General features: G+C 49.0%; 1 protein-coding gene across 8 annotated transcripts in view; it reads right to left on the bottom strand.

Annotated features, from left to right (window-relative positions):
* Positions 1–26,332, bottom strand: part of LOC105493539 (vasohibin 2) — a 54,272-nt gene that overhangs the window by 16,208 nt on the left and 11,732 nt on the right. For 2 of the 8 annotated variants that reach the window (XM_024796496.2, XM_024796497.2), the window contains exons 3-6: positions 12,451–12,539; positions 8,819–8,935; positions 6,779–6,853; positions 411–792 (exon numbers count right to left, since the gene is read on the bottom strand). In XM_024796496.2, coding sequence (XP_024652264.1) covers positions 411–792; positions 6,779–6,853; positions 8,819–8,935; positions 12,451–12,539 — 663 coding nt within the window. Of the gene's footprint in view, positions 1–410; positions 793–6,778; positions 6,854–7,330; positions 7,388–8,818; positions 8,936–12,450; positions 12,540–21,766; positions 22,241–22,838; positions 22,973–26,332 lie in introns of those variants that run through there. The other 6 variants (XM_071080417.1, XM_071080419.1, XM_011761260.2 and 3 more) reach the window with 5 other exon arrangements.

The raw sequence follows: 26,332 nt of genomic DNA, 5'->3' as shown, positions 1-26,332 counted from the left end.
AGAGGGAAGAGGGACGTATGAGTATAGTCTATATAAGGCGAGCATGTAAGGTTTTCCAGGTTTTAATACTGGAAATCTCTTGTCCTGGGAAGGCCCGCAGTTCCAGGCACACTGGAACAATTGGTCACCCTACTACACCAACAAAACAGAACAAACTAGAGCTTCAGTATAAAATGACTAACACTTTAGATCTGATTTCATAGAAGAAATTGCAGGACAAGACATTATTTTAAATGTCACATCTAAACTGATTTTATATGGTTTTCTTTGCAGTAGTACGTGCAAAGAGAGACTTTAACCTCAAGAAATGTTTGACCATCCTAGAAAAATGATGCCTGGAGCAAGAGGCGGAGAGAAAGGAATGGGAAAAGAGCTCTCCTGCATGGCTTCCTTGTCTTCCCAGCACCCACCTTCATTCTCATGTCCCTGGCGTATTTCTCCAGCTCCTTCCTTATGTCAGCCCTCAGCATCTTTGAGACGTTGAGGACCAGCTGCTTCCACTCAATGGGCTGGAAGCTATGAGGCTCATGGGGGACGTACAGTCCAATCTTGACCTTCTTGACTGTGTGTAGGTATTTCTTGTAGGAGTCCTCAAAGTCAAAGATGAGGTCACTCAGAGTCCGAAAAGTCAATGGCTTGTCCATCAGCTCAGCCCTGCGGCTCATACCCAGTGAGCCATAGCGGCCATTGCAGTAAATCCCCAGTACAACGTGGTGAAAGTAGTTTCCTGAGAAGTAGGTTTTAAAGCTGATGGGGAACCGCTCGATGGAAGGCTGTCCATTGGTTAAGTAGCTTAGACAATCCGAGTCAAGGAAGAGAAAGGAGGCCTTGAAAATTCGGAGCCTGGATGTACAGGAAGGGAAAGTGTCTCACAGGGGTCAGTGAGTCCATCCCCCTGCCTCTGCGCAGGCCCACATCTAACTTTTCCAGACTAATCCTTTTATAAAGCATTCGCTTGTTGTCTTTGACTATCTACTATATGTTGTATATCCAAACCAAGTTAATATGAGACAAAAAGAAAAACTTGTCATTTTCTTCAGTAATTACATACCTGCAGAACAAAACAAGGCACTTTTTCCTCTGCTCCTAGGATTCACACAGGCTGCATCCCGGCCTGGAACAGCCTCATGACCATCCCTTCTCCTTTCCTGGGTGTCATGCCTCCCTGACCTTCCTCGTCCTAGCTTAGGTATTCTTGCTCCCTGCCCCGCCCCAAGTCAATTGGTAAATCCTTTGGACCTGGAGCCATTGGGAATGCAGAGGGAGGTGGCAAGGAAGTGTGAATGCAGGCAGGGGAGTATAACCTGAGCTTTTCCAGGGAAGAGGGAGCCGCAGCAAAAGCCTGGGATCATCTTTCCAAAACACACAAGAGCCCTCATGGCACTTGGTGCTTACCCATCCTGTATTGCAATTGTGAGGGCAGGGCTTGTGTCTCACATCCTGGCATTCCCTGGGCACAGCACTGGCCTGGTACACAGACGGGCTTGTTTAATGCTTACAGAAAGAATGAACCTTAGGTTGTGGATGCGCACTGCCTTACACTTAAAAGGACTGCTCTCAGTGCAGAGCTAATCCAGGTGTCCTGAAGGGAAGGATGCTGACAGAACCCATCCACAGCACTGGCAGCAGCCTCACCCTCTGCCCTCGGTTTAATCACGGATGGCTCCACTCTCTAAAAATGTTTTGTACCTGCTTTCTCTTCACTTTATCATGTGAGATCAACTGGCAGTTAGGGAGTGAAATCACATCCTTCTGAGTCCTCTTACGTAAATTCCTAGCTGCTTTCTGGGGCAAGTTCTCTGGGGCTGGAACAAGGGCATTCCTTAGCTGCTTAAGTCAGTGTAACAAACACTTAACCCTGAGTGTCTGCTGTGCCCGACAGCCTGCCAGGTAGGGCTATGGAGCCAAAGATAAGAACACAGCCCTTCCCCGGAGGTCTGGTGGGAGATGGACTCAGAATGCACACAATGAAATCAGTATGGCAATTCCTCAAATCATTCCACAGGAGTACCCTAGGACCTGGCAATTCCAATTCTGGGTGCATATCCAAAAGAATTGAAAGCAGCGACCCCAACAGATATTTGTACACCCATGCTCTGAACAGCATTATTTGCAACAGCTAGAAGGTGGAAGCAACCCAAATATCCATCGATGGATAAAGAGATGAACAAAATGTAGTGTATATATGCCATAGAATTTATTCAGCCTCATAAGGGAAGGAAATTCTGCAATGGGCAGGATGAGTCTTGAAGACATGCTGAGTGAAATCAACCAAATACAAAAGGACAAATATGGTATGATTCCGTTCATCTGAGGTACCTGAAGTAGCAAGTGCAGAGACAGAGAGTAGAACGGTGGTGGGCAGGGGCTGGAGGGAGGAAACTGGGGAGTGCTGTTTAACGGGCATGGGGTTTCATTTCTGGGGAGGAATGGTGGCCTTTCTTTCTTTCTTTCTTTCTTTCTTTGGGGTTTCATTTCTGGGGAGGAATGGTGGCCTTTCTTTTCTTTCTTTTCTTTCTCTCTCTCTCTCTCTTTCTTTCTTTCTTTCTTTCTTTCTTTGAGACAGAGTCTCACGCTGTCACCCAGGCTGGAGTGGAGTGCAGTGGCGCGATCTCAGCTCACTGCAGCCTCTGCCTCCCAAGTTCGAGCGATTCTCCTACCTCAGCCTCCTGAGTAGCTGGAATTACAGGTGCCCGCCATCATACCCGGCTAATTTTTGTATTTTTAGTAAAGACGGGGCTTCACAATGTTGACCAGGCTGGTCTCGAACCCCTGACCTCAGGTGATCCGCCCTCCTCGGCCTCCCAAAGTGTTGGGATTACAGGAGCAAGCCACCGCGCCTGGTCAGAACGGTGGTCATTTTGCAGAGCATTATGAATGTACTTAACGTCACTGAACTGTGCACTTAAAAATGGTTAAAATGGTAAATTATGTTATAAATATTTTACCACAATAAAAACCAAAACACAATGTGATGTGTGCTATAAGAAAGGCAAGCCCAGCAACCTCTGGGTGGACAGAGGAGGGGCCTCAGCAGGGTAACACTGGAATTCGTCTTACAGGATAAGTAGTCAGCCAGGTGGAGAAGTGGGGAGGAGACAAGAGAGAGCACCAGTCCCTCATGTCATGAGTCACTGATTTCGAGGATTTGTCCCATCATGACGTCAATTGGAAAAGCCTTGGGACCTGGAGCAACTGGGAATGGAGAGGGAGGTGGCGAGGTAGTATGGAGGCAGGCAGGGAAGTAACCTGAGCTTTTCCAGGGAAGTGGGAGCAGCAGTGCCAAACCCGGGATCATCTTTCTAGCATCCAGCCTCCTGGGGCTATTCCTAACCTGCCTCTCATAATGAACCTGTTACTTTAATAAACCACAGTGCTTTAGTACCACTAGCAAGCCCCACCATGGCCAGTGAGGTCCCCTAAAATACCTGCCATAGTTCACAAGATAATTTGGAAGCAAAGGTCTACCTCTCTAGCATGCATGTAAAAGCATGCGCATCTCCTTAAGCAAGATAAAAAGAAGTGGCTCAGCACTAATGAATCCTAAACTCTGGGCTAAAGTCAAAAACAGGGAAAGCAAGGAACGACAGGCCGATGGACACAGGTGTCCAAGCAGCCAAGCCAACCGGTTTCAAAGTTGTTGAGCCAGGACCTGCAGAAGGGCCTGTGGGAGACACAGACGGATGACCCCATTCATAACCTTCACTATCCCCGAGTGGAAAGCAGGACCCGGGGATGATGACCGGCACAAAAAGACAAAGATGCTGTAACCTTTAGAATCCAGGTCTGTTTGGGAGGCTGAGGCGGGCAGATCACCTGAGGTCAGGAGTTCGAGATCAGCCTGGTCAACATGGTGAAACCTCATCTCTACTAAAAATACAAAAAATTAGCCGGGCGTGGTGGCACAGGCCTGTAATCCCAGGTACTTGGGAGACTGAGGCAGGAGAATCGCTTGAACCTAGGAGGTGGAGATTGCAGTGAGCCGAGATCATGCCACTGCACTCCAGCCTGGATCACAGAGCAAGACTCCGTCTCAAAAAAAAAAAAAAAAAAAAAGAAGAAGATTTCGGGTCTGTGTTTCCTGTCTGTGTGCAAGAGTCAAATTTCCCTGAGTTCAGCAGTGTGAACTGAAGCTCTCCACCTTCCCACACTTTTCTGAAATGTCAGAAGGATAAGAACAAAGGAAAGCCACCAGCACACTGTCTCTGGTTTGGACAGGCTCAAAGGCTGTTCCTGGGTCTATCCCCACAATTCCAAAAGGTTGTGGGTGATTCCAATGGCATGATGTTCGAATGTATAAAACTGTGCAGGGATGAGACTATGGTGTAAGGGAGGTGGTCATTTCAATGACCTAAATCCAGAGGCACTCAGACACACCTCAACAAAGAGTCTGAAGTTAGCTTGTCCACCCCATGAAGGGCCTGGGCTTGTTCCCCTTCGTCGATCTCGTCCACCAGCGCATCCCCAGCCAATTGTCTGCCTCCATTAAACTTGCAGGAGGCTTCGCTGAACAGCTGTGGCTGACTCCTGCCACTAAAGGGTTGGGGCCCTGAGCCATCTGCTGCCCCGACCCCCATTCCCAGCCTCCTGCTGGGTTCCCCAGGCACATGTTTCATCTCCTTTGTGGGAAACTGGGAGGAGGATGACAGGAGGGTTGGAGAGGGGCCTCAGTAAGGTTCAAGTTTCCATTTGTCAAATGTCAGCCAAGGCACCTGTGGTCAGTCTTGTTTCAGATCAGGCCTGCAAGTGTTTCCACAGGCTGCAGAAAGACACAGATTCCCCTTCCCACAAAGATGTCCAGGAGACCCAGAAAACAGACTAGACCAATCCTCCTGTCCCCAGTCTAATTTTGAGCCACATGTCCTTATACTCGCTTCTCCATCTCCTTTCTCTCCTGATTTTCCTTCTACCTCTCTGACTTTCCTTCTTCAGTCTCTTTCATGGGCTCTTTGTGCCAAACTAGACCAAAAAAACACTGATTTCATCTTTGATCTTTTTCTCTTCTCACTTGTTGAACAGTAAGCACAACCCCCTAATCACAGCTCCTAAATTCACATTTCCAGTGCAGATTTCTCTGTGAGCTCCACACTGCAAATACCTCATCCCGACATCCCACAAGGCACCTCAAATTTAACATGTCCAAATCTGAGCTCACCTCTCCCTAAATCTAATCCTCTCCTTGAAGTCCTTCCCTTGGACTATGGCATTATCATGCAAGCCAGAAATATGGAGTCACTGCCGTTCTCCAGTAACTCCTATCTAAGCAGTCCCCCAGTGGTGGTGATGATATATGCCTCCATCTCTTCCCTCCACCTTCACTGGCACTGTTTTAGTTCAGGTCTGCCTCTCCTTGCTCTGCCACTCTCATTCCTCCCGATAATCCCGCAGTCAATTGCCCAATTCAGAAACCTGGAGTTGTTGACTCCTTCCTCATCAACTCCTGTATCTAGTTGGCCTAGAAGTCCTATACATTCTATCTCCTTGATAGCTCTTAAACACATTCCCTGAAATCCATTCCCATCCCCAGGGCCATCAGTCTAGCCTCACCATTCCCTCATGTAACAGCTCCCAACGGGCTTTGCTGATCCAGCTCAGCCTTCCCCAATCTGCCCTTCAGCCTGTCCTTTGGAAGACTACATCTCTAGAGCACATACCGAAGCACGCCACACCTCTGCTTCAGAGTTTTCATCTGGGTTGCCCATTGCCTTTTGGAAAACAGTCATTTTCAGCACAGCGGTCAAGGACCTAACTGATCTTGCCTGGGACCATCTCTCAAGCTCCTGTCTTGCAGTATTTCCTTTTCCACTGTCCCTTCCAGCATCCATCCCATAGGACTTCGGAGCGTCTTTGCTTTTCTATCTGATCGTGTTCAATTGCCATCACCACCAAGATGTTGATGCCATCACAATTTCTCTGCACCATATTCCTCTCAGGCTGAAGAGCCAGGAGTCTGGTGAAAAATGGAACAGAAAGTTTGGGAGAAGCTAGACCCTTGTTTTAGCTGGAGGTTCTGTCAGGTCAGGATACACTAGCACAGCTTGGCCTCCTCCACACGCCACTCTTAGAATTTTTCCAGACAGGCCAGGCGCGATGGCTCCTGCCTGTAATCTCAACAATTTGGGAGGCTGAGGTGGGCGGATCGCTTGAGCTCAGCAGTTTGAGAACAGCCTGCTGGTGAAACATGGTGAAACCCCATCTCTACCAAAAATACAAAAATAAAAAAAAATTAGCTGGGCATAGTGGCATGTGCCTGTAGTCCCAGCTACTCAGGAGGCTGAGGTCAGAAGGTCACTTGAGCCTGGGAGGCGGAGGTTGCAGGGAGCTGAGATCACATCACTGAATTTTCAAAGACTTTTCCCTGGAGATGGGTTTGGATACTAGCACTCTTGGCTCTGATTGCATTTCCCCTTGACTGTCTTTCCTGCTGCAATGTCATATTAATGCAAAGAACAGCCACATACGCACTCTCTGTAGTCGCTCCAAGTTAGAATTCTCCTTGTGATTAGTGAGTATTAGTGAGTCTGCAAGGTCACTGGCCTGAGAGCTGGCCCTGATGGAGGCTGCAGCTCACAGGTGAGACTAATATTGGTCCAAGAAGCCAAGCATTGATTTGGTTTAACTTCCATGGTGGAAGTTAAAGAGAGGAACCAGAGGAGTCTGACACTTTCCTCAAAGGAGATAATCATCTCTGTGGATTTACAATGTTAAAGGCACAACCAGCCCCATTGTGAAGCCACCATTTATGCAGTAAACTAAGCATACATAACTTAAAGGATACATGCCCAAGATGACAGCTTCAAGGCATTTGATAGGCAAGGACTCTCGCGTCATTTCTTTTGCTGTTTCCATTAACCTGTAGGATAGAGCACAGCAGAGGATCTCAGAACCTATTTAATTACACACTCGGGTCAGTCTGTCAATCCATCAGCATGCCTATCCCCACACCAGGAACCACGCAGGAGCACAGAGGGAAAAGGGAGAAGTCGCCTTACAGGAAGGCACCAAAGCACAAGAGTTAATTCCTGGAGTTAGTGCCAGTATTCCATAGCACCCTCCCAATGTCCCAAGACAGAGGGCATTACAATAGAACAAATAAAGGAAGTCTCATGAGGCAGAGTTTACAAGCCTCCTCCATCCTGGGAGTTAGAATTCACCACTGAGCTCAGTCCTCAGTCCCACCTCCAACCTGGCCTTGGGGCACCCTCCACCTCCACCCCTTACAGACTAGGATACCTGAGCCCTGGGCTACGGGAATAGAGGTTGGAAGAGCAAGATGGCAGCTTGAGGGTAGGAGAGAGGTCATCTGGCCCATAGATCATGCACCACTTACCCACTCAGCGGTCTCATTTTCCTAATTTCAAAGAACTGGGTCCCTGTGTGATTATATCTGTGTAAAGTATGTAAAGGGAAAGTGACAGAAAACTCCAAAGGTCCCAGTAATGTGGCAGAGAAAGCTATGCATTCTGATTTCTCAATGAGATGAGGATGTGAGGGCTTTTCAGAAGTCGCCAGCACCCGGAAGGTAGCCAGTAGCCTCTAACTCCTCACTATCTTGCCCTGGAAATCTAATTTCTAACTTGTGCTTCAAAGTACCATAGACCTTTATACTAGCTCTTTTCAATCTGCTCTGTATTCTGGGTAGTTGAATATTTGTCTTAATTCACCTAGTAGACTACAAGCTCTTCGAGAGTTGGTACTATTCTTTTTTTAAAAAACAATTTTTTTTTTTTTTTTTTGAGACGGAGTCTTGCTCTGTCACCCAGGCTGGGGTGCGGTGGCCAGATCTCAGCTCACTGCAAGCTCCACCTCCCGGGTTTATGCCATTCTCCTGCCTCAGCCTCCCGAGTAGCTGGGACTACAGGCGCCCGCCACCTCGCCCGGCTAGTTTTTTGTATTTTTTAGTAGAGATGGGGTTTCACCGTGTTAGCCAGGATAGTCTCAATCTCCTGACCTCGTGATCCACCCGTCTTGGCCTCCCAAAGTGCTGGGATTACAGGCTTGAGCCACCGCGCCCGGCCAAAAAACAATTTTTTTAAGACATGAGCTTTCTATGTTGCCCAGGCTTGTCTTGAACTCCTGGGCTCAAGTGATTTTCCTGCCTCAAACTCCCAAGTAGCAGTATACACCACCATACCTAGCTAGAACTGTTCTTTCATTATCTTTATATCACCCATAAAACCTGGCAGAAGGCCAGGCACAGTGGCATATGCCTGTAATCCCAACACTTTAGGAGGCTGAGGTGAGTGGATCACCTGAGGTCAGGAGTTCGACACCAGCCTGGGCAACATGGCGAAATCCAGTCCCTACTAAAAATACAAAAACTAGCCAAGTGTAATGGCATGGGCCTGTAATCCCAGCTACTCAGGAGGCTGAGGCAGGAGAATCACTTGAACCCAAGAGGCGGAAGTTATGGTGAGCCAAGATCGCACCACTGCATATCAGCCTGAGCAACAGAGTGAGACTCTGTCTCAAAAAAAAAAAAAAAAAAAAAAAAAAAAAAACCTGGCAGAAATCCAACAAATATTACTAAATGAATGAGGAATACATGAATGGATGGATGACTATATGGATGGATGAATGAGTGGATGGATGGAATGGAAGGGTGGATGGGGATGGATGGAAGCAAGGATGAAAGGGTGGATTGACAGCAATAGGGCTTTTCTGTAGTGCACAGACTCTGTAGCAGGGCTTACTGTGGCGATGTCACTTTTTTTCATGCCTGTGCTGGCACTTGGCATTGATTACTAAATCTGAGAAGCTGCACCATTATTGACTATCTGGGATTTAGCTGACTACCCAGAAGGTCTCAGGAACTGACCAGCTTGCACCAAGTTGTTCTGAAGGAGATGAAGAGTTTCCCGATGCTGTGCTCTCTGAGGGCTGGGTTTTTATTTTTCTGAGTCTAGTGAGAAGTTGCTTTGTAGGTTTTGCTCTTCTGCCTCGAACAAAAGCCTATAGGAAAAGTGCACATCGGGAAGGTGCTAATGAAGCCTGAACTTCCATGCCCAGAGCTGCTGCAGGTCATGTGGGTGTGGGAGAGTCAATGGGTGCCCCACAGTGACAAGGGTGCCTGGAAACACTTTGATCCCTCCTTTTTGAAAAGGGCTGGGATTCCTCTCCTGGCACAGCTGTGCTTGGTCACTCAGACACAAGCACACATAACCCTCTGAAGAGCTCGGTATAAGAAGATTCTGGGCTCCAGCCCTGGAGAGTCTGACTTCAGGCCATGGTTCATAACCCCAGATGCTACTCAGAGTTACCTCACCTTAGATGACTGAGCAGGAAGCTCCAGGCTGAGGGGCTGGGGGGCCTCTGAAGATCACCAGTTTGAGGGTTACTGACCTGGGCCGTAAGAACAACAACTAACCTTACAGGCTTGCCCAGTTTTTAAAGCATACAACATACAAGATCCTAGAGGTAAAAGACAAAAATCAAGGGCTAAATATTCTCATTGTGAAGCGATTTCTTTACCTCACCAAAAATTTATACAAGCAATGAGGTTCCTGGTACATAAAGTAGAATTCGGTTGGCAAAAATTCACTTCTATGCCCAACTTTCCTCTGCTCACATATCTAATTTATACATCTAGTGTATCAAGTGAGACAAGCACATAGTAAAATAACTTTAAAAAGTGTACCTGAACGTCTTCTTTCGGCTCCTTAATCATTGAGCCCCCGAAAGTGGGCTGGGGAGAAGTCTGCTCTAAACATGCCCTGAGGGGGAGATACTCAATGAACCTGAATTTGCTGTTAGAAGGCTTCTCCCCCAATCCAGCAGAGCTCATGTGGCACCTCTCTCTCCAGAACCCCGTGCAACACCAGCACTCCTGTTGGCTGCTGCTCTGAGGATGTCCAAGGGGAAAGCAGGATTCGTCCTTTCCTATCTCCACTGCCAGCTGAGCACATCCACAGTCAGGACTGACGCCAACCAGTCCCCATATCCTGGCACCTGTCACTGTGTCCAGGACAAAGCAGTAGGGAGTCCCAAGGAACTAAATAAAAGTCAGGTCAGCAGGTAGAAGAGTGGGTGCCCTGCCTTCCTCGTGCAGTGGCCCCAGTGGGCAGGGGGCTGGGAGCAGGTCCCCACAGCCTGCTGGTGCTTCCCTTCTCTGGCCCTCTCTGTAGTCAGTGATGCTGTTGGTCATTGACCTTTGCAGTCATAATGGGTCAGAGAAGAGAAAAATCGAAAAGCAGATCCTTCAGGACAACCATGAAAAGGTGGCAGATAATGTGCTGACAGGTTTACAGCAGTGTGAGCAAATGATATGTAAAGCACATGCATATTTGCCCCTATCAATGCATTCCCAGTTAGGCTAATTCTCTTAACTCTCAGCCAGATCATCCTTGTGATGACCATGTCCTAGATAGAAGAGGGAAGCCTTAGGCCAGGTGCAGTGGCTCACGCCTGTAATCCCAGCACTTTAGGAGGCTGGAGTGGGCGGATCACAAGGTCGGGAGATCCAGACCATCTTGGCTAACATAGTGAAACCCCATCTCTACTAAAAATTAGCCAGGCATGGCAGCGGGCACCTGTGGTCCCAGCTACTCGGGAGGCTGAGGCAGGAGAATGGCATGAATCTGGGAGGTGGAGCTTGCAGTGAGCCGAGATTGCATCAGCCTGGGTGACAGAGCGAGACTCTGTCTCAAAAAAAAAAAAAAAAAAAAAAAAAAAAGTGGGGAGTCTTAAAGCCTATAATCAGTTGACTTTTAAGTTAAAAAAAAAAAAAGAGGAGGGAGGCATTCTAATTGCTGTCACCTTCTAGAATAGTCTATGAGGAGTCAGTCACATCCAGAAAGGGCCAGCTCTTGGGTCCGGGTCTGCTCTGGCAGGAGTTGGTGCCTCGGGACCACATGGAACTCCCCATGTGGGTCCCAGGGTGGGCATCAGCACAAACACCAGACAGCCTTCCAAGGGCCAGGGCCGCCAGCCTCACTCCTGGAGACTGGCGCTACCTGCTCCTCCTAATATTGCCTTAGGATTTACTGGGAAGATGCCGGCTGGGGAGCTGATGATCTGTGAAGTGAAAACAAAGAAGCCAATCAAGTCATCTCCCGACCCAAATGAGCAGAAACTGGTATTTTCCGATCTAGTAATACCAAGCCCTGGGAGGGGGGGCGGTGCTAGTGTTTGCTCCCTGCAGGGAAGACACAAAAATCCACCCGGAAGATTTTTGCCATAACATAGAATGGACGGGCTTTTCTGGCACATGTGGGGCATGTGTGCAGTGTCCCCTGAAATCCTTTCTGCCTCAGGGCTGGGTATGGACAGACAAACAGGAAGCCGGTCAGTGTGCCCGGGACCTTGTAGAATAGGCTATGTTTTATACATTTATGGAGGAAGGCTAGCGGTCCACAGAAGCTTGACCTCCTGGACAGTGTGCTGGGGTCCAGCTTCCCATCTGACTCCTCTCTCTATAAAATGCCAGAAGGGGCAGGTGGACCATCCACTCCTGCCCCCCTGTCCCTACAGTGTTGCTCGTGGGAGTCCTCGGAACTGATCTAATCCTGACTACAAACAACCTGCAGATGCGGAGGAGAAACGGACCAAACCGGCTGGTCTGAACTCGGACTGAACCCAGTGAGTTTCTTAGGTCTTCCTCAAGCTTAAGTTGGGGGAGAGGGCCCCCAATTGTAGAAGCCCAACCATTCATGTAGAACTGAGCAGGTCACCAGCCTGGGTCACCTGGGGAAACAAAGGCAGCACCAGGTGGGCCTCTTGTAGATCATGAGCAGTTAGGGATGAGGGCAAAACAGAGAAAGAGAAAAGGAATGGAAGAGTAGAAGGGAAGAAGGCAATAGACAGTAAAGGGCTGGGTGTGGTGGCTCACGCTTGTAATCCCAGCACTTTAGGAGGCCGAGGCGTGTGGATCATTTGAGGTAAGTTCGAGACCAGCCTGACCAACATGGAGAAACTCTGTCTCTACTAAAAATACAAAAATTAGTCAGGTGTGGTGGCAGACGCCTGTAATCCCAGCTACTCAGGAGGCTGAGGCAGGAGAATTGCTTGCACCCAGGGGGTGGAGGTTGCAGTGAGCCGAGAGTGTGCCAACACACTCCATCCTGGGTGACAGAGCAAGTCTTCATCTAAAAAAGAAAGACACTGAAGGAGAACAGGAGGAGGGGAACAAAGATGACCAAGAGGAAGGAAGTGGAGAAAGAGAAGATAGAAGGAAGAGAGGTGCTCAGGGGAAAAAGGGAAAGGACAGGGAAGAGGAGGGAGAAAGAGAAGCCAGAGGGACTCAAGGTGGACCAGCCTGCTCCATTGGGTCACTGCAATTACATCCTCCATGCACACTCTTTCTAGACTCCCACCTGGGGCATCCCTCCATGCCTGGCCTCACCAACCTTAGAGAGCTTTTGATGACCAGCTGGGGACAGATTTGCCACCAGGCTTGCGATCACCATGCCTGTCCCCTGGCTGGGTGTGCTCAGACCTTGGTTGGAAGGATACTGTAGGGTCTTCATGTAATTCTGGATCGCCTGGAGCCAGTCTGGGATCGTCATCGAGAGCCTGTAGTTTGGGACCTGGGGTATTGAAGGCTGCAGAGAAATAGAGAAGAGGAAGTGTTTATTAAGGAGGCGCTCTGGGGCCCAGCTTCTGGGGACAGGCAGCGGGCTGAAGCCACCAGAGAGAGAGGTGCTCCTGAGAGCCAATGGCAACATGGTCACCCTGGCGTGGCCACCTGATTGAGCAGTGCCTCCTCCATGAGGTCTCCCGGGAACAGTGAGTCCTTCATTGACACTCTCCCTCTCTGAGTTCCCTCTGAGTCATGGTGGTTCTCTATGGCCCTCCGTGCTGTGTGAATACAGCTTTCTTCCCTGCAGGAGCCTAACGCCTCCTTGAGGCAAAGGACCACGTTCTATCGTGTCCCCCGCCGAGCCTGGCCCAGGACGGGCATGAAAGCACTTCATCAATGATTGCATAACACCTTTTGCTGCGTGGCCAGTGGTGATCCACTACAAGTGCTCTACTGCAGGGCCACATTTACACAGAATATAAAGTGAATGGATGCCAGGCGCCGTGGCTCACGTCTGTAATTCCAGCACTATGGGAGGCCAACACAGGTGGATCTCATGAGTCCAGGAGTTCGAGACCAGCCTGGCCAACATGGAGAAACTCCATCTCTAAAATTTAAATAAATAAATAAATAAATAAATAAATAAATAAATAAATAAAGTGAACGGTGCCCTAGAAAATTGCAACATGGCACCAAGAGTGCCACATCTCAATACTACCCTCCCTGCAATGCCCAGTGTGTCCCTTTCCCTGAGTCCTATCCCAGATGGATTAGGGAAGATCCCTCTTCTTGCCTTGACTCTCCCCAGGCAAGTGCAGCTCCTCTGACTCATGAGTCATCTTACCACTTTACCCCTCATAGCAACTCAATCAACACATTCACCTCCTAGTCTGCCCCTCAGTCAACACTCCCTGAATGTCTACAACATAGCAGATGAAGTCCTGATCCCTGCCAGGAAGAGAAAGAACCAAAGGCAGGCAAGGACTGGAAAGGGGGAAGCAGCCCTATCCTGAAGGCCGAGAGCAAGAACAGACAGGGACGTCCAGTCAAGTCACTGCTGAAAAGCCAGGCACGGTTTGGGGTTTTCTTGGTTGGTTTTGTTTTTTGCTTTATTTCCCCTATATGTCTCTCGGTCTTCTGACCTCTGTCTTCCTGAGGTCCTTGGTGACAGAGAATCTCAGCCCACGTGGGTGGGGCTCCGGCAGTGCTGCTGCTGGGAAGGAGAAATGAGGCTCCTCCAGGCCAAGCCACTTAAGGAGAAGCAGAAAGGGCCTGAGGACGGGTGACACTCACCCTCAGAGCAAATAGGGCAAGGGCGGCCCTGGGGATTTGGTGCTCCGCTGATGGAAGGGGACTCCGCTGGGGAGACGGGGATGGCCCTGGGCAGCCAGGCCAGGCAGCAGAGCCAGACACTGCCTAAGGCTGTTCGAGGCTCTCTCCCTGGCTCTCCAGGCACCAGCCCCAGTGTGAGGCTGAGGGCACGCTGTCTCCCGCCTGGGCATCGGGCTCTTTCCATACTTCCACCCCTCTGGCTGCACTTACTGCAAATGCTCCTTGACATTCCTTTCCTCTCACTGCCTCAATTCTCTCTTGGCTTTGAAATGTCCTACTTCACAGCAACTGCCTCGTCAGCTGGAAGGAAACTCATCAGAATCACACTTCCTGCATTACAGCCAAGGTATTATGTGTGTGTGCGTGAATGTGCGTATGAATGTGAGTGTGTGTGCCCATTCAAGCACAGCTATTCTGCAAGCTCCATTTTGTGTATGACATGTCAACCCAAATCAATCACATTTCTGTCTGGGAGTGTCATTTCGGGGGCAAAACATTGAATATTTGTTCCCATCACACACACACACACACACACACACACACACACACACAAAGCAAGTCAAAATGTAAAGTGTATCCTGTGTGTTTGCCCTAACATACACTAGAAAGTGCTTTATATAAAAAATGTGCCAGAGATTTCACAAGGTGAGGAGAGAAGGGGAGACGCGAACAAGTATGTCTTTAGCACCTCCTGTGTTTCAAGCTTTAGGCCCTGTATGAACGGGAGAGAAAGCCCAGGAGCAGAGGCAGAGAGGAGGGGAATTCTAGTTTATGAAGACATACGCAGGTTGGACGCAGTGGCTGATGCCTGTAATCCCAGTACTTTGGGAGGCCAAGGTGGGTGGATCGCTTGAGCCCAGAAGTTCAAGACCAGCCTGGGCAACATGGCAAGACCCCATCACTAAAAAAAAAAAATTAGCCGAGCATGGTGGTGCAGGCCTGTAGTTTCAGCTACTCAGGAGGCTGAGGTAGGAATATGGCTTGAGCCCAACAGGTCAAGGCTGTAGTGAGCCATAAATGAGCCACCATACTCCAGCTTGGGTGACAGAGCAAGACCCTGTCTCAAAACAAAAGACATAAACATTTCTGCACAGAAAAACACAGTCTAAACCTCTTTAATAGAAAAGCTGGTAAGCGTGGGAAAACGCCCTGAAGAATCACCAGCCACCTAAGAGATCCCCAGAGAGGTGTCCCTAGGCCAGAGCCTTGCTGTAGCCAGTAAGACTTGGCTCAAGAGTCTGCTGAAGGACTGACCACCAAATTATTTCAACCCCCGTCAAGCCCAACAAAGCCCACAAGAGCTAGATGGCAGGGTGGGAGCCGACGGCAGCTGGTCCTCAGAATAGCAACCCGATGGCGCCCGAGGGCTTTTAAAAACAGCTGCATGGTTACCTCAGCCTGGCTGTGAGCTGAGTGCAGGAGCTGTGGCCACACTTCCTGCCCATTGGGAGGACAAACGTATACATTCCCCAAGTCCCAGCTGGGGGCAGGGCTGTGGTAGGGAGGTGCAGAGACCACAGACGGAATGATGTCATAGGCTACAGCTCACTCTGATGTCTGGGAGAGATGGCTGGGCTTACCCTGGAGGGTCCACTTCCAGCCAGCGCCTCGGGCTGCCAACATTCCCACTGGCCATGGACTGTAAACCAGGTGGGCTTCCTGGAGTGTCATTAGGAGACACACACAACCAGGTCCAAAGCCCTGCTCTGCCACCTACTAGCTGTGGGCCCTGGTCAAGCTGCATGACCTCTCTAAGCCTCTGTTTTCTTCCTGATAAAATAGGAATAGTATCACCTACTTCCAACCTTCCAAGCTGGTTGTAAGCATTACATGACCTAATGCAAAAGTAGGCAGCTTGGGACTTGGCATATGGTGCTCATTAAGTGTAAGCTGTGTTGGCCAGGCCCTGTGGCTCACGCCTTTGGGAGGCCATGGTGAGTGGATCACTTGAGGTCGGGAGTTTGAGACCAGCCTGGCCAACAGGGCGAAACCCCGTCTCTACTAAAAATACAAAAATCAGCTGGGCGTCGTGGCGGGCGCCTGTAATCCCAGCTACTCGGGAGGCTGAGGCAGGAGAATTGCTTAAACCTGGGAGGCGGAGATTGCAGTGATTGAACCACTGCACTCCAGCCTGGGTGTCAGAGCAATACTCCATCTCAAAAAAAGAAAAAAGAAAAGTGTAAGCTGTGTTATTATTCATCACCAATATATTGTCAGGGGTCTAGGCTGGGGAAACCTGAATGATCCATACTTTTCTGGAACTGGAAAACAGAATCAGCAGCAGCAGAGTCCCTGGACACTCAACTTGGGAGCTTCACATCATGAAGATACCTTCCCACCTTAACGGAGAGGATGAAAACGTTCACTGCTCCCTGGGGATGCATTGATCACAATGAGTTAATATCCTTAATTCATGATGCGTTCATGCAAAGTGACAAGAAAACTCTTTAGGCCTCAGTGAAACTAAAAATGGCCCCCAAAGGCGGAAGCAACCCGTGTCCATTGACAGATGAATGAATAAACAAAATGTGGCATCCCACGGAATATACGATGGTATACAATGGAACAGTATTCAGCCTTTAAAAGGAAAGACGTTTTGACACATGCTATCACATGGATGAAACCTGATGACATTTTGCTAAATGAAATAAGCCAGTCACAAAAGGACAAATATTGAATAATTCCTCTTACATAAGGTTCCTAGAGTAGTCAAAGTCATAGAGACACAAAGTAGAATGGTGGCTGCCAGGGGCTGGGGAGAGAGGGAAACGGAAAGTCAGTGTTGAATGGGTACAAGGTTTCAGTTAGGAAGATGAAAAACATCTGGAGATGGATGGTGGTGACGGCTACACAACAATGTGAAGGTACTCAGTGCCACAGAGTTGTACACTTAAAAACGGTAAATTACATGATATATCTCTCTCTCCACAATTTTAAGAGCCATGAAAAGACAATTCACAAAACAAGAAAAGCAAATAGTAACCAAATATTTGAAGAAATTGTTTAAGTGCTCTAGTAATATAAGAAACGCAAATTAAAGCCACTGCAAAACATCATTTTCCACCTTTCCAGTTAGCAAAAACATGCTGAAATGTAGATACCCAATGCTGGTAAGGATGCTCTCCTACAGGACCGAGGCAAACATAAATTGGTACAACCTTTTTAGGAAAAGCCCAGGGCACATCCCTTTTTTCTGTTCGTGACTGGGGCCCGCAGAGTCCCTTCTCATGCTATTTTCCTGCCAGATTTCATCAATTGCTGTACTACCTGAAACTCCAGCTTTGATTGTCTGTGCCCTTCCCCTCAAGGGTTTCACCACCTGCTGCCTACATTAGCCCCACAGCCGTGGCCAGGCTGATGAAGGCAGAATCTAGAGGAAACAGATAGAAACGAACCTCTTCACACAGGCACTGCGCCTGTTTTCTAGGGCTGGAGGCCCCAGACAACTTGGGGGCTAGGGGACACAAGGAGGGAGTGGAGTGGACAGAAAGATGGTGTTCAAGAGAAAGAATAATGAAACAAACCACAGGCAAAGCTCTTGTGAGGAGCCTCTCTTCCACTCTGTTCTTGTGAAGCACAACTGACCTGTCGGTGATACGGACCGACACAGTTGTGTAACTGACATTGCCGTGCGGGAGAGAAGGGAAAGACCAGGAAAGGAGCCAGGGAGGCAGTAAGAACCCCAGGCACTAGGAATCTTTAACAAGAGCAAGGAGAATTCAAAACCTTTTGTCATCCCTACTCTGAAAACACTATGCAGGCACCAGACAGAAGAATCTTCTCTGGCAGCTTGGGAAGAGAAGCACAAAACAGCACCCTCGAGCCCAGGATGAGCCCCAGGCTCCTGCAACAGAGGCAGCCAGGAATCTGTGGGACAGAGGTGCAGGACAGACAGACAGACAGAAGGTTCTCAATCCAGGACTGGGGAGGGAAGGAGCTGCCCGCAAGAGCTGGCAGCGGGCAGGGATGGCCCTTGACTGCAGCCAGGTCTCTAGTACCAAACACTCCCGTGTCTTCACTCAGGTGAAACTCAGTCCTCTAAATGTGAATTATTTTCCAACTGGGAATCAACACGAGAGTAAGACACAAGAAGTGGGGTCTGCAAGAAACTGACTGCTGTTTCTTGCTGAATCCATCCTGGTGTTCTGCCCCAAGTAGAGTCTAGTTCCAGGCTGTTAAGAAAGAGGAGGATTGCCCTAGAATTTTCCTAGAATGTCCACTGTTTTTTTTGGGGCTGGCCACTCTCTCTGACCCTCGCTTCCCATCTGCTATTATCCTCCAACTGACTCTTGCTATTTCCTTAAAGTCTCTCTGAAAAAATCCTGCCTCTGACCTGGTCAATTGCTATCTTCAGACCCAACAACCACCAGGGGAGAGGCCTGGAGTCACAAATTTAGAAGGAGGATCTCAAAGCAGGGGAATCCCTGCAAGGAGGGGACATCTGGACCCTTCAGGCAGAAGTTACCATGGCTGCTAAGGGAATGTCCTGTAGTCAAAGGAAGTGTCATTTAGTCCTCCATGCAGGTCCTTGAAAACCTCCCCCATCCACTTCTTTTGCTTCTTAGTCTATAGTCAATGGCCAAAAATGATTGATCCCCCTGAAGCCCACCAAGCTTTTACCACTGCTGCCACCCTACCACCCTTCTTCTGTACCAATTCCTCAGTAAGATATTGATTTGGTTGATGGAGAAAACGACTCGACCCCAGAGGAAAGAGTCTGCCAAGCTGAGCACAGGAACAATCCTCTAATCCCAGAGGAGTAGCCCCTGGAAAAGGGAGCTTTTGAGGCTCTTCCCATGTTAAGGCCTAGGCAGGGGTCAGGGCTTGGGGAATGTCGGGGCCAGGGGAGATACCATGATAGGATTGGGGATAGAGAACCAACCATTAAGATGCAATGTAAGAGAAATGTTCAGTTCTTTATATTTAGGGCCAAAAAGCTGACTGTCCACATTTGGGCTGGGGATTCCTGGTTTGGAAGCAGTTTTCATGTGACCTTTTAGTTACTATGAAAAGTACAATATGATATGGCCACTGTATAAAAAAGGGAAGACTGGCCGGGCGCGGTGGCTCACACCTGTACTTTTGGGAGGCCGAGGCGGGTGGATCATGAGGTCATGAGTTTAAGACCAGCCTGCCCAATATGGTGAAACCCCGTCTTACTAAAAATACAAAAAATAGCGGGGTGTGGTGGCACATGCCTGTAATCCCAGCTACTCAGGAGGCTGAGGCAGGAGAATTGCTTGAACCCGGGAGGCGGAGTTTGCAGTGAAGCAAGATCACGCCACTGCACTCCAGCCTAGGCGACAGAGCAAGACTCCATCTCAAAAAAAAGGGAACACTTTCTTAAGAACACAGCATTCAGCTACAATAATGGAAAAATCAGGTACAGGTCTCAGGAAGTAGCAGTCTGTGTTCTAAACTGCTCAGACATGATTTAGAATACTGTGTTTCATATGTGCTTGCAAATGACTAATGACAAACTAGGAATTGTCTCAGAAGGAGGAGGGTGAGTTGGTCTGGGAATTATGACACATAAGAAAGGGCAAAAGACCAGGCGCGGTGGCTCATGCCTGTAATCCCACTACGTTGGGAAGCCAATGCAGTAGAATCGCTTGAGCCTAGAAGTTTGAGACCAGTCTGGGAAAAACAGTGAGACCTTGTCTCTACAAAAAAAATTTGTTTGGTTAGCCAGGTTGAGTGGTATGTGTCTGTAGTCCCAGCTACAATCAGGAGGCTGAGGTGGGAGGATTGCTTGAACCTGGGAGGTTGAGGCTGCAGTGAGCCATGATCACACATTGCACTCCAGCCTGGGTGACAGAGGAAGGCCTTGTTTCCAAAAAAAGAAAAAAGAAAAGGGCAAAAGGAGCTATCTGTGGACAAAGAAGTCTAAAGGAAGAAGCAGAGCAGAATGATAGAAAAAGTCACAGTCCTGAGGGCTCATAGTCCAGCGGACCTCTAGCATCACACAGATCAGCATTAGCGACCTGGAGACTCACGGGTCATAACATCATGAGATTTTAGAGTTGGAAAGAACTTACAAAGTCTGCTCTATTCCCATTTTATAGATGAGAAAACTGAGGGCAGAGATTTTAAGTGAATGACCTCACTTAAGTGAGGCACAAGGGCTGGATGTCATACAAGCAAGACTAGGATTCAGTTCCTTGATGTTTACTCCAAGTCCCTTCCATCCTAAGAGCACTCTCTCATAACATTCAAGGGTGCTGTGAGTAGCAAAGGAAGTCGCCAATGCTCTGCCCTGATTCCAAAGGCAACACAATAATCAGTGATGAAATGTGATTTGGGGGTGGGAGGGTGCTGCGAGGAGGATTTATGGTTGGTCTATGAGCTTCCTAACAGTCAACTCTGGCCAGGCCTGAGATCAGCTGCCTGGGAAGCAGCAAGCTCCCCATTCCCAAGAGGTCTTCAGAAAGAGGAGGGGATTCTGTTGAGAGGTGGGAGACTGGTCTCTACAAATAGGAAAATTCCATGATTCCCACATAGAGAATGCACCCCCCCACCTGCCCCCATACATGGTTGGGGGAAGGATGAAAGCACAATTAGAGGCAGGGTTGGTGCTGGTGCTACTAAGGAAGGCAGCATGGGACAGTAGGAACAGGCGTGTTTTTCCTTGTGGTCACTTTTCTTCCAAGTTTAAGGGCTCTCGGCTCCTCACTGGAGGAAAAATTCAATTCTCAAGTCAGAACTGCAAACCAGGAACAAGGTTGTTCTCATGTTCAAGAACTCAGCAAGGGTAATTATGGTTGACACTAAAGCAGGCAAGATTCTAGCTGGGCACAATGAAGATCTCCTTGACCAGCAGAGTAACAGAACACTGTGACTGACTGCAGCAGTAAGTTTAGAGGCTCTGTCACTTCCCCAAGGACACACACAGCTTTCTGGCCTGCAGGCTCAGATGCTCAGCTGTCACCAGGCTGGGGACTCAACCAGATGGCCTTCCGGGTCTCAAGTCTGGCATTCCTAGACCTGCCCAGGAATCTTCTCAGCCGTACCAGCGTCCCCAGGGTCCAGGGGAAACCACCCGTCACGCTATAACCCCGAGGCTCGGCAGCATTTCTCCCCAGTTTGCATTTTGATGTTTCATATAACATATCTACTCCCACCAGGGGACATCTCCCTCCCTCGGTAACGATATCCTTAGCCACCAAACCCAAATGGCTCACTGGCTTCTCTCCAAGGCAAAAAGAGAGTTTCACTCCTCAGCCTCTTTTTCTATCCAGTGAGACTAATTCATCATGTGTACTGGAAAGTCCCTTTTAAGTCTCAGCCAAAAGTCTTTCTTTTTTCTTGGAGCCCAAATAAGCTGGGAAGAGAGAGAGAGAGTTCACTGTTTTGCAAGTTTCAGAGGTGAAAGTCACTGTCATAAAAAAAAAAAAGAAAAGAAAAAAAATTGGCAAAAAGTCTGGAAATGATTCACACTGAGAAGTCTGACTGGTTGATTTCAAATTCATTCACAGCTTAATAAATCATTTGCTGGGGGAAGAGGGGAGCAGAGGAGGAGCAAGACACTCTAAAGAGAACAAGCAGAGTGGGATCCCTGAGGTCTATGCATTCTTTGGCATCGCTGGTACCTGCTGGCTCTAGCTTTTGCTGAAGAAGGATGTATGTGGGGGTGAGTAAATAATAGAGTTTGGCTGGAGGTTCAAAGACACCTTGGCACAATCCAGTTACATAGTCCCAGGATAGCAAGCCCACTACCTCTCCCTTCCCCATTTCTTAGGCTTCCAATCTAAACATCTCAATTAGAAAAGGGCTGGCAGGGAGAAATGGGGAGAGGAAGGAGTTTGTAGCAGGACCAGGAAAATGGAGATTGCCTCTATTTGCTATGTACAGGCTGAAACGGTCCCCTCTTTGCCTACCTACCCCCAGACCCCCAACCCCGCCCTGGAAGCCACTGACCTTTGCCAAGAAGGTGGCGTTCCTGATGGCGCCCACCATTTCTCCCCCCTTAGGGTGCACCTTGGCCACGTGCATCCACATGCGCTCCCAGGTGTGGCTGTCGATGGGGAAGCCGCTCTTGTTAACGTGGAACAGCACCCCGCCGTCTTTGTCCTCCTCCTCCGAGCCCCCGCTGGTGGCGAGGCTCACGGGCCGCGCGTGGCTGCTCCGGGATCGGGTGCCTTTGGCGCCTTTGGGGTGGGGGCAGCGGTGAGTGTCGGCCGCGGAGCCGGTCATGGTGGGGCCTGGGCGGGGAGCGAAGTACTGGGGACGCGCGGCGGCGGCGGCGGCGGCGGGGGGCGTGTGCGCGCGGGCGCGGCGCGGGGATCAGCGCCCCGCGGGGGCGGCCTTCTCCATGCCTCTTGCTGCGGCAGGACGCGCCAAGGGGGAGCGGCGGCGGGAGCTCCGCGGAGACTCCCTGCTTACCGGCGGTGCCTGAAATCAGCGGAGACACAGCTGACACCACAGCTAAGTGGACCCACAGAGGAACCGAGTAAGGGGCCCCGGAGTGTCTCCACGACACCCCCCGCTTCCCCCTGCACGCTGACAACCTCCCTGGGAATCGATGACGGGTTTCCAGCCCTGCTATTACCTAGAAAGGCAGCTCAAAATGTGCTACGAAGCTTCACACACATCTAAACCCCGGGGGTTGGGGATGGAGGGGCACAAGGAGCGTGGGGGATGCGGAGCGCAAGGTGTGGGGAGAAGAAAGACAGCTTGTGTAGCGTGAAGGAACAGGAGGTTCCCGCAAGGCTCCACACATTCCTAGGTCCCCAGATGTGGCCGAGAGAGGAGCGCAGCCACGAACGTGCCGGCACGTGAGCGCCCAGGGCTGGCGCGAGGGCGCTGCAGCAGCCTTGGCTTGCAAGGCGGCCCGCTTTCTTCCAGGAAGCCCTCCCGGACCCCGGCGGGGACCTAGTGGAAAGAGCTCCATCCGCCCCCTTTTCCCCGAGTTCCAGCGCCTAGCACCGGGAGGGACTGGTTGCAGGCGGGCGGAGCGCAGGAAGGGCTCGCGGCAGCTCCAGTATCCTACCTCGGGACGGTCGGCTTCATGGCTGCAGAGCCTCTCCGGGCGGCGGGACAGTGGGGGCTGCTGCTGCTGCTGCTGCTGCTGCTGGGCCTGGGACTGGGGCTGGGGCTGCTGGGGCTTGTTGCGACCGTCGCCTCATTCCATGTCCCATTCTCGAATGTTATTCTGTGACATATAACCGAGTCACCCGGGCAGCCGCCGATGTTCCGAATGCGTCCATTGGCCACCGCAACAAAGAGGGGCGGGTCCTGGGCTCGGGACTCTACAACCCCGAGCTCCGCGACGTTCTGATTGGCTCCAGGGGTTCCCTGGCGGGAGGGGACCGGAGTAGGGGGAGCCTGGCTGCCACGCGAAATCCGATCGCTGTCGTGTCCTGGGAGCCCCGCGGGCTGGAGCGTTTGGCCATGGGACTTAAGATCGAGTTACCCCAAGGGTCGTGGCACTTCGAGGGTTTGCAACTGTGGAAGCAGAGGAGAAACAAAACCACCCAAGAAGTGACCCCGCGGAAGCAGAGGATTTGGCATCAGAACAGCATTCCCTGAGGGACGCTGGACACACTTACCTGCCTCTACCTGGGAAGATGAGTGGTTCATCCTCTACCCGGGATTATGAGGGGCTGTTCATACCTACGCGTAAAATTAAATCTTTTTTCAATCCTGCATTTACAAATTCCTCAAAATTAACAAGTGGGTGCAGCTTTGGATCCTCTGGTATTAGTCACGGTTAATAAAGTCCCTTTAAGCCCAAGTTGAGAGGAGACAATAAAACCCAAGAGGTCAGGCAGGCCCTGACTGTTCTGCCACAGCTGTCCAGTGAGAGGAGGGATGGAGAGATGCTTCCAAATCATGGTGAAGTGGGTGGCTATCCCACACTCACTACTGAAACGCCTTCTCTTTCTTTTTCTTTAAGAAAGAGGAGAGCAGGTTGAGGTGGGAAGAGCACCAGACTGCTGACCTGAAGTCTGGCTCCAAGTCCAGGTTTGTCACTTTGCTCAGCTGTGTGACCCTGGACAAGCCACTTCCCTGCTCTGCGCCTTAGCTTCTCTTTCTGAAATGAGAGCAGACCTCCCGCCCTCCAGGGTCTGCTCTGGCTGTAAGGTTCTGTGATTCCCTGACTTCCTCTCTTGTGACACTGAGGATCCTGGCCATAGCATCCTTTCTCTTTAAACTGCAGGTCAGCTGGCCAGCTCTGAGCGAAGCAGTTATGAGAGCTATGCTAAGTGAACGTTGAATTAAGAAGACAGTTGTCAGAGAGCCACTGAGGGCGAATCAGTTTCTGAATGCTTACCCTGACAAGTTGCCTGTCATGGAACCTTCCACAGGAGGGCAGAGACCCCTGAAGAGTAGTTGAGAGCCAGGGCTTGGGTGAGAAGACCTGGATTCTGGACTTAGCCCTGCACTGCTCCCTGAGACAGAGTCTATGCCAAGGACTTTATAGATTCAATAATGAGAATAGGGCAGACACGGGGCCTCACACCTTTAAACCCAGCACTTTGGGAGAAAGAGGAGGAAGGATTACTTGAGGCCAGGAATTAGAGACTGGACGAACATCGCGAGACCTTGTCTCTACTAAATAAATAAATAAATAAATAAATAAATAAATAAATAAATATTTTGAAATTAGCCAGATGTGGTGGCACACGCCTGTAGTTCCAGCTGCTCAGAAGGCTGAAGCAGACATGTAGAATGAAACTGGATCCTCGTCTCTTACCTTACACAAAAATCAACTCCAAATGGATCAAAGACTTAATTAAATCTAAGACCTGAAACCATAAAAATTCTAGAAGATAACATGAGAAAAACTCTTCTAGACGTTAGCTTAGGCAAAGAAATCATGACTAAGACCTCAAAAGCAAATGTAACAAAAATGAAAATAAATAAACAGGACCTAATTAAACTAAAAAGGGTCTGCACGGCAAAAGAAATAATCAGCAGAATAAATAAACAATCCACAGAGTGGGAGAAAATATTCACAAACTGTGCATCTGACAAAGGACCAGTATCCAGAATCTACAAGGAACTCAAACAGATCAGCCAGATAAAAACAATCTCATTAAAAAAATGGGCAAAGGACATGAATAGACAATTTTCAAAAGAGGATATACTGTCAACAAACATATGAAAAAAATGTTCAACATCACGAATTATCAGGGACATGCAAATTAAAACCACAAAAAGTTACCATCTTACTCTTGCAAGAATTGCCATAATTTAAAAGTCAAAAAATAATAGATGTTGGTATGGATGTGGCAAAAAGGGAACATGTCTAAAACTGCTGGTGAGAATGTAAACTAGTACAACCACTATGGAAAACAGTATGGAGATTCCTTAAGGAACTAGAAGTAGAGCTAAAACTACCATTCGATCCATCAATCCCACTGCAGGGTATCTACCCAAAGGAAAAGAAGTCATTATATGAAAAAGACACGTGCACACGTGTGTTTATAGCAGCACAATTTGCAATTGCAAAAATATGGGACTAACCTAAGTGCCCATCAACTAATGAGTGGATAAAGAAAATGTGGTATATATACACCATGGAATACTACTCAGCCATAAAAAGGAATGAAATAATGTCTTTTGCAGCAACTTGGATGAAGCTAGAGGCCATTATTCTAAGTGAAGTAACTCAGGAATGGAAATCCAACACCAAATATTTTTATTTATAAGTAGGAACTAAGCTATGGGAATGCAAAGACATAGAATGATATAATAGACTTTGGGAACTTGGTGGGGGGAGCGACGAAGGGGAGGAGGAGGGCAAAGGATAAAAGACTACATATTGGGCCTGGTGGGGTGGCTCATGTCTGTAATCCCAGCACTTTGGGAGGCTGAGGTGGGTAGATCACCTGAGGTCAGGAGTTCGAGAACAGCCTGGCCAACATGGTGAAACCTGATCTCTACTAAAAATACAAAAATTAGCTGGGCGTGGTGGCACAGCACCTGTAATCCCAGCTACTTGGGAGACTGAGGCATGAGAATCACTTGAACCCAGGAGACGGAGGTTGCGGTGAGCTGAGATTGCACCACTGCACTCCAGCCTGGGCGACGGAGTGAGATTCGGTCTAAAAAAAAAAAAAAAAAAAGGCTACATATTGGGTATAGTATACACAGCTCAGGTGATGGGTGCACCAAATTCCTAGAAATCACCACAAAAGAACTTATCCATGTAACCAAAAACCACGTGTACCTCCAAAACTATTGAAATTAAAATTAAAGTTTTTTTAAAGGCTGAGGTGAGAGGATTGCTTGAACCTGGGAGTTCAATCACACCACTGCACTCTAGCCTGGTTGGCAGAGTGAAACTCCATTTCTAAAAGTAAAACAAAAATAAATAATGGGAATAATACCTTAGGTTCATAGAGACAAAGGAAATGGCTCATTTGTCTCTTCATGAAATTGACTCATTTGTCTGCAAGAAGAACACCTGGAAAGAAAAAGCAAGAAGTGAAAGAAAATTATCCCCTCACTATATAATTGCCTCAGTTTTCATTTCCT

The sequence above is a fragment of the Macaca nemestrina genome, chromosome 1 (assembly GCF_043159975.1).
Source record: "Macaca nemestrina isolate mMacNem1 chromosome 1, mMacNem.hap1, whole genome shotgun sequence".
Lineage (NCBI taxonomy): Eukaryota > Metazoa > Chordata > Mammalia > Primates > Cercopithecidae > Macaca > Macaca nemestrina.
This window is presented reverse-complemented; position numbering and strand designations above follow the sequence as displayed.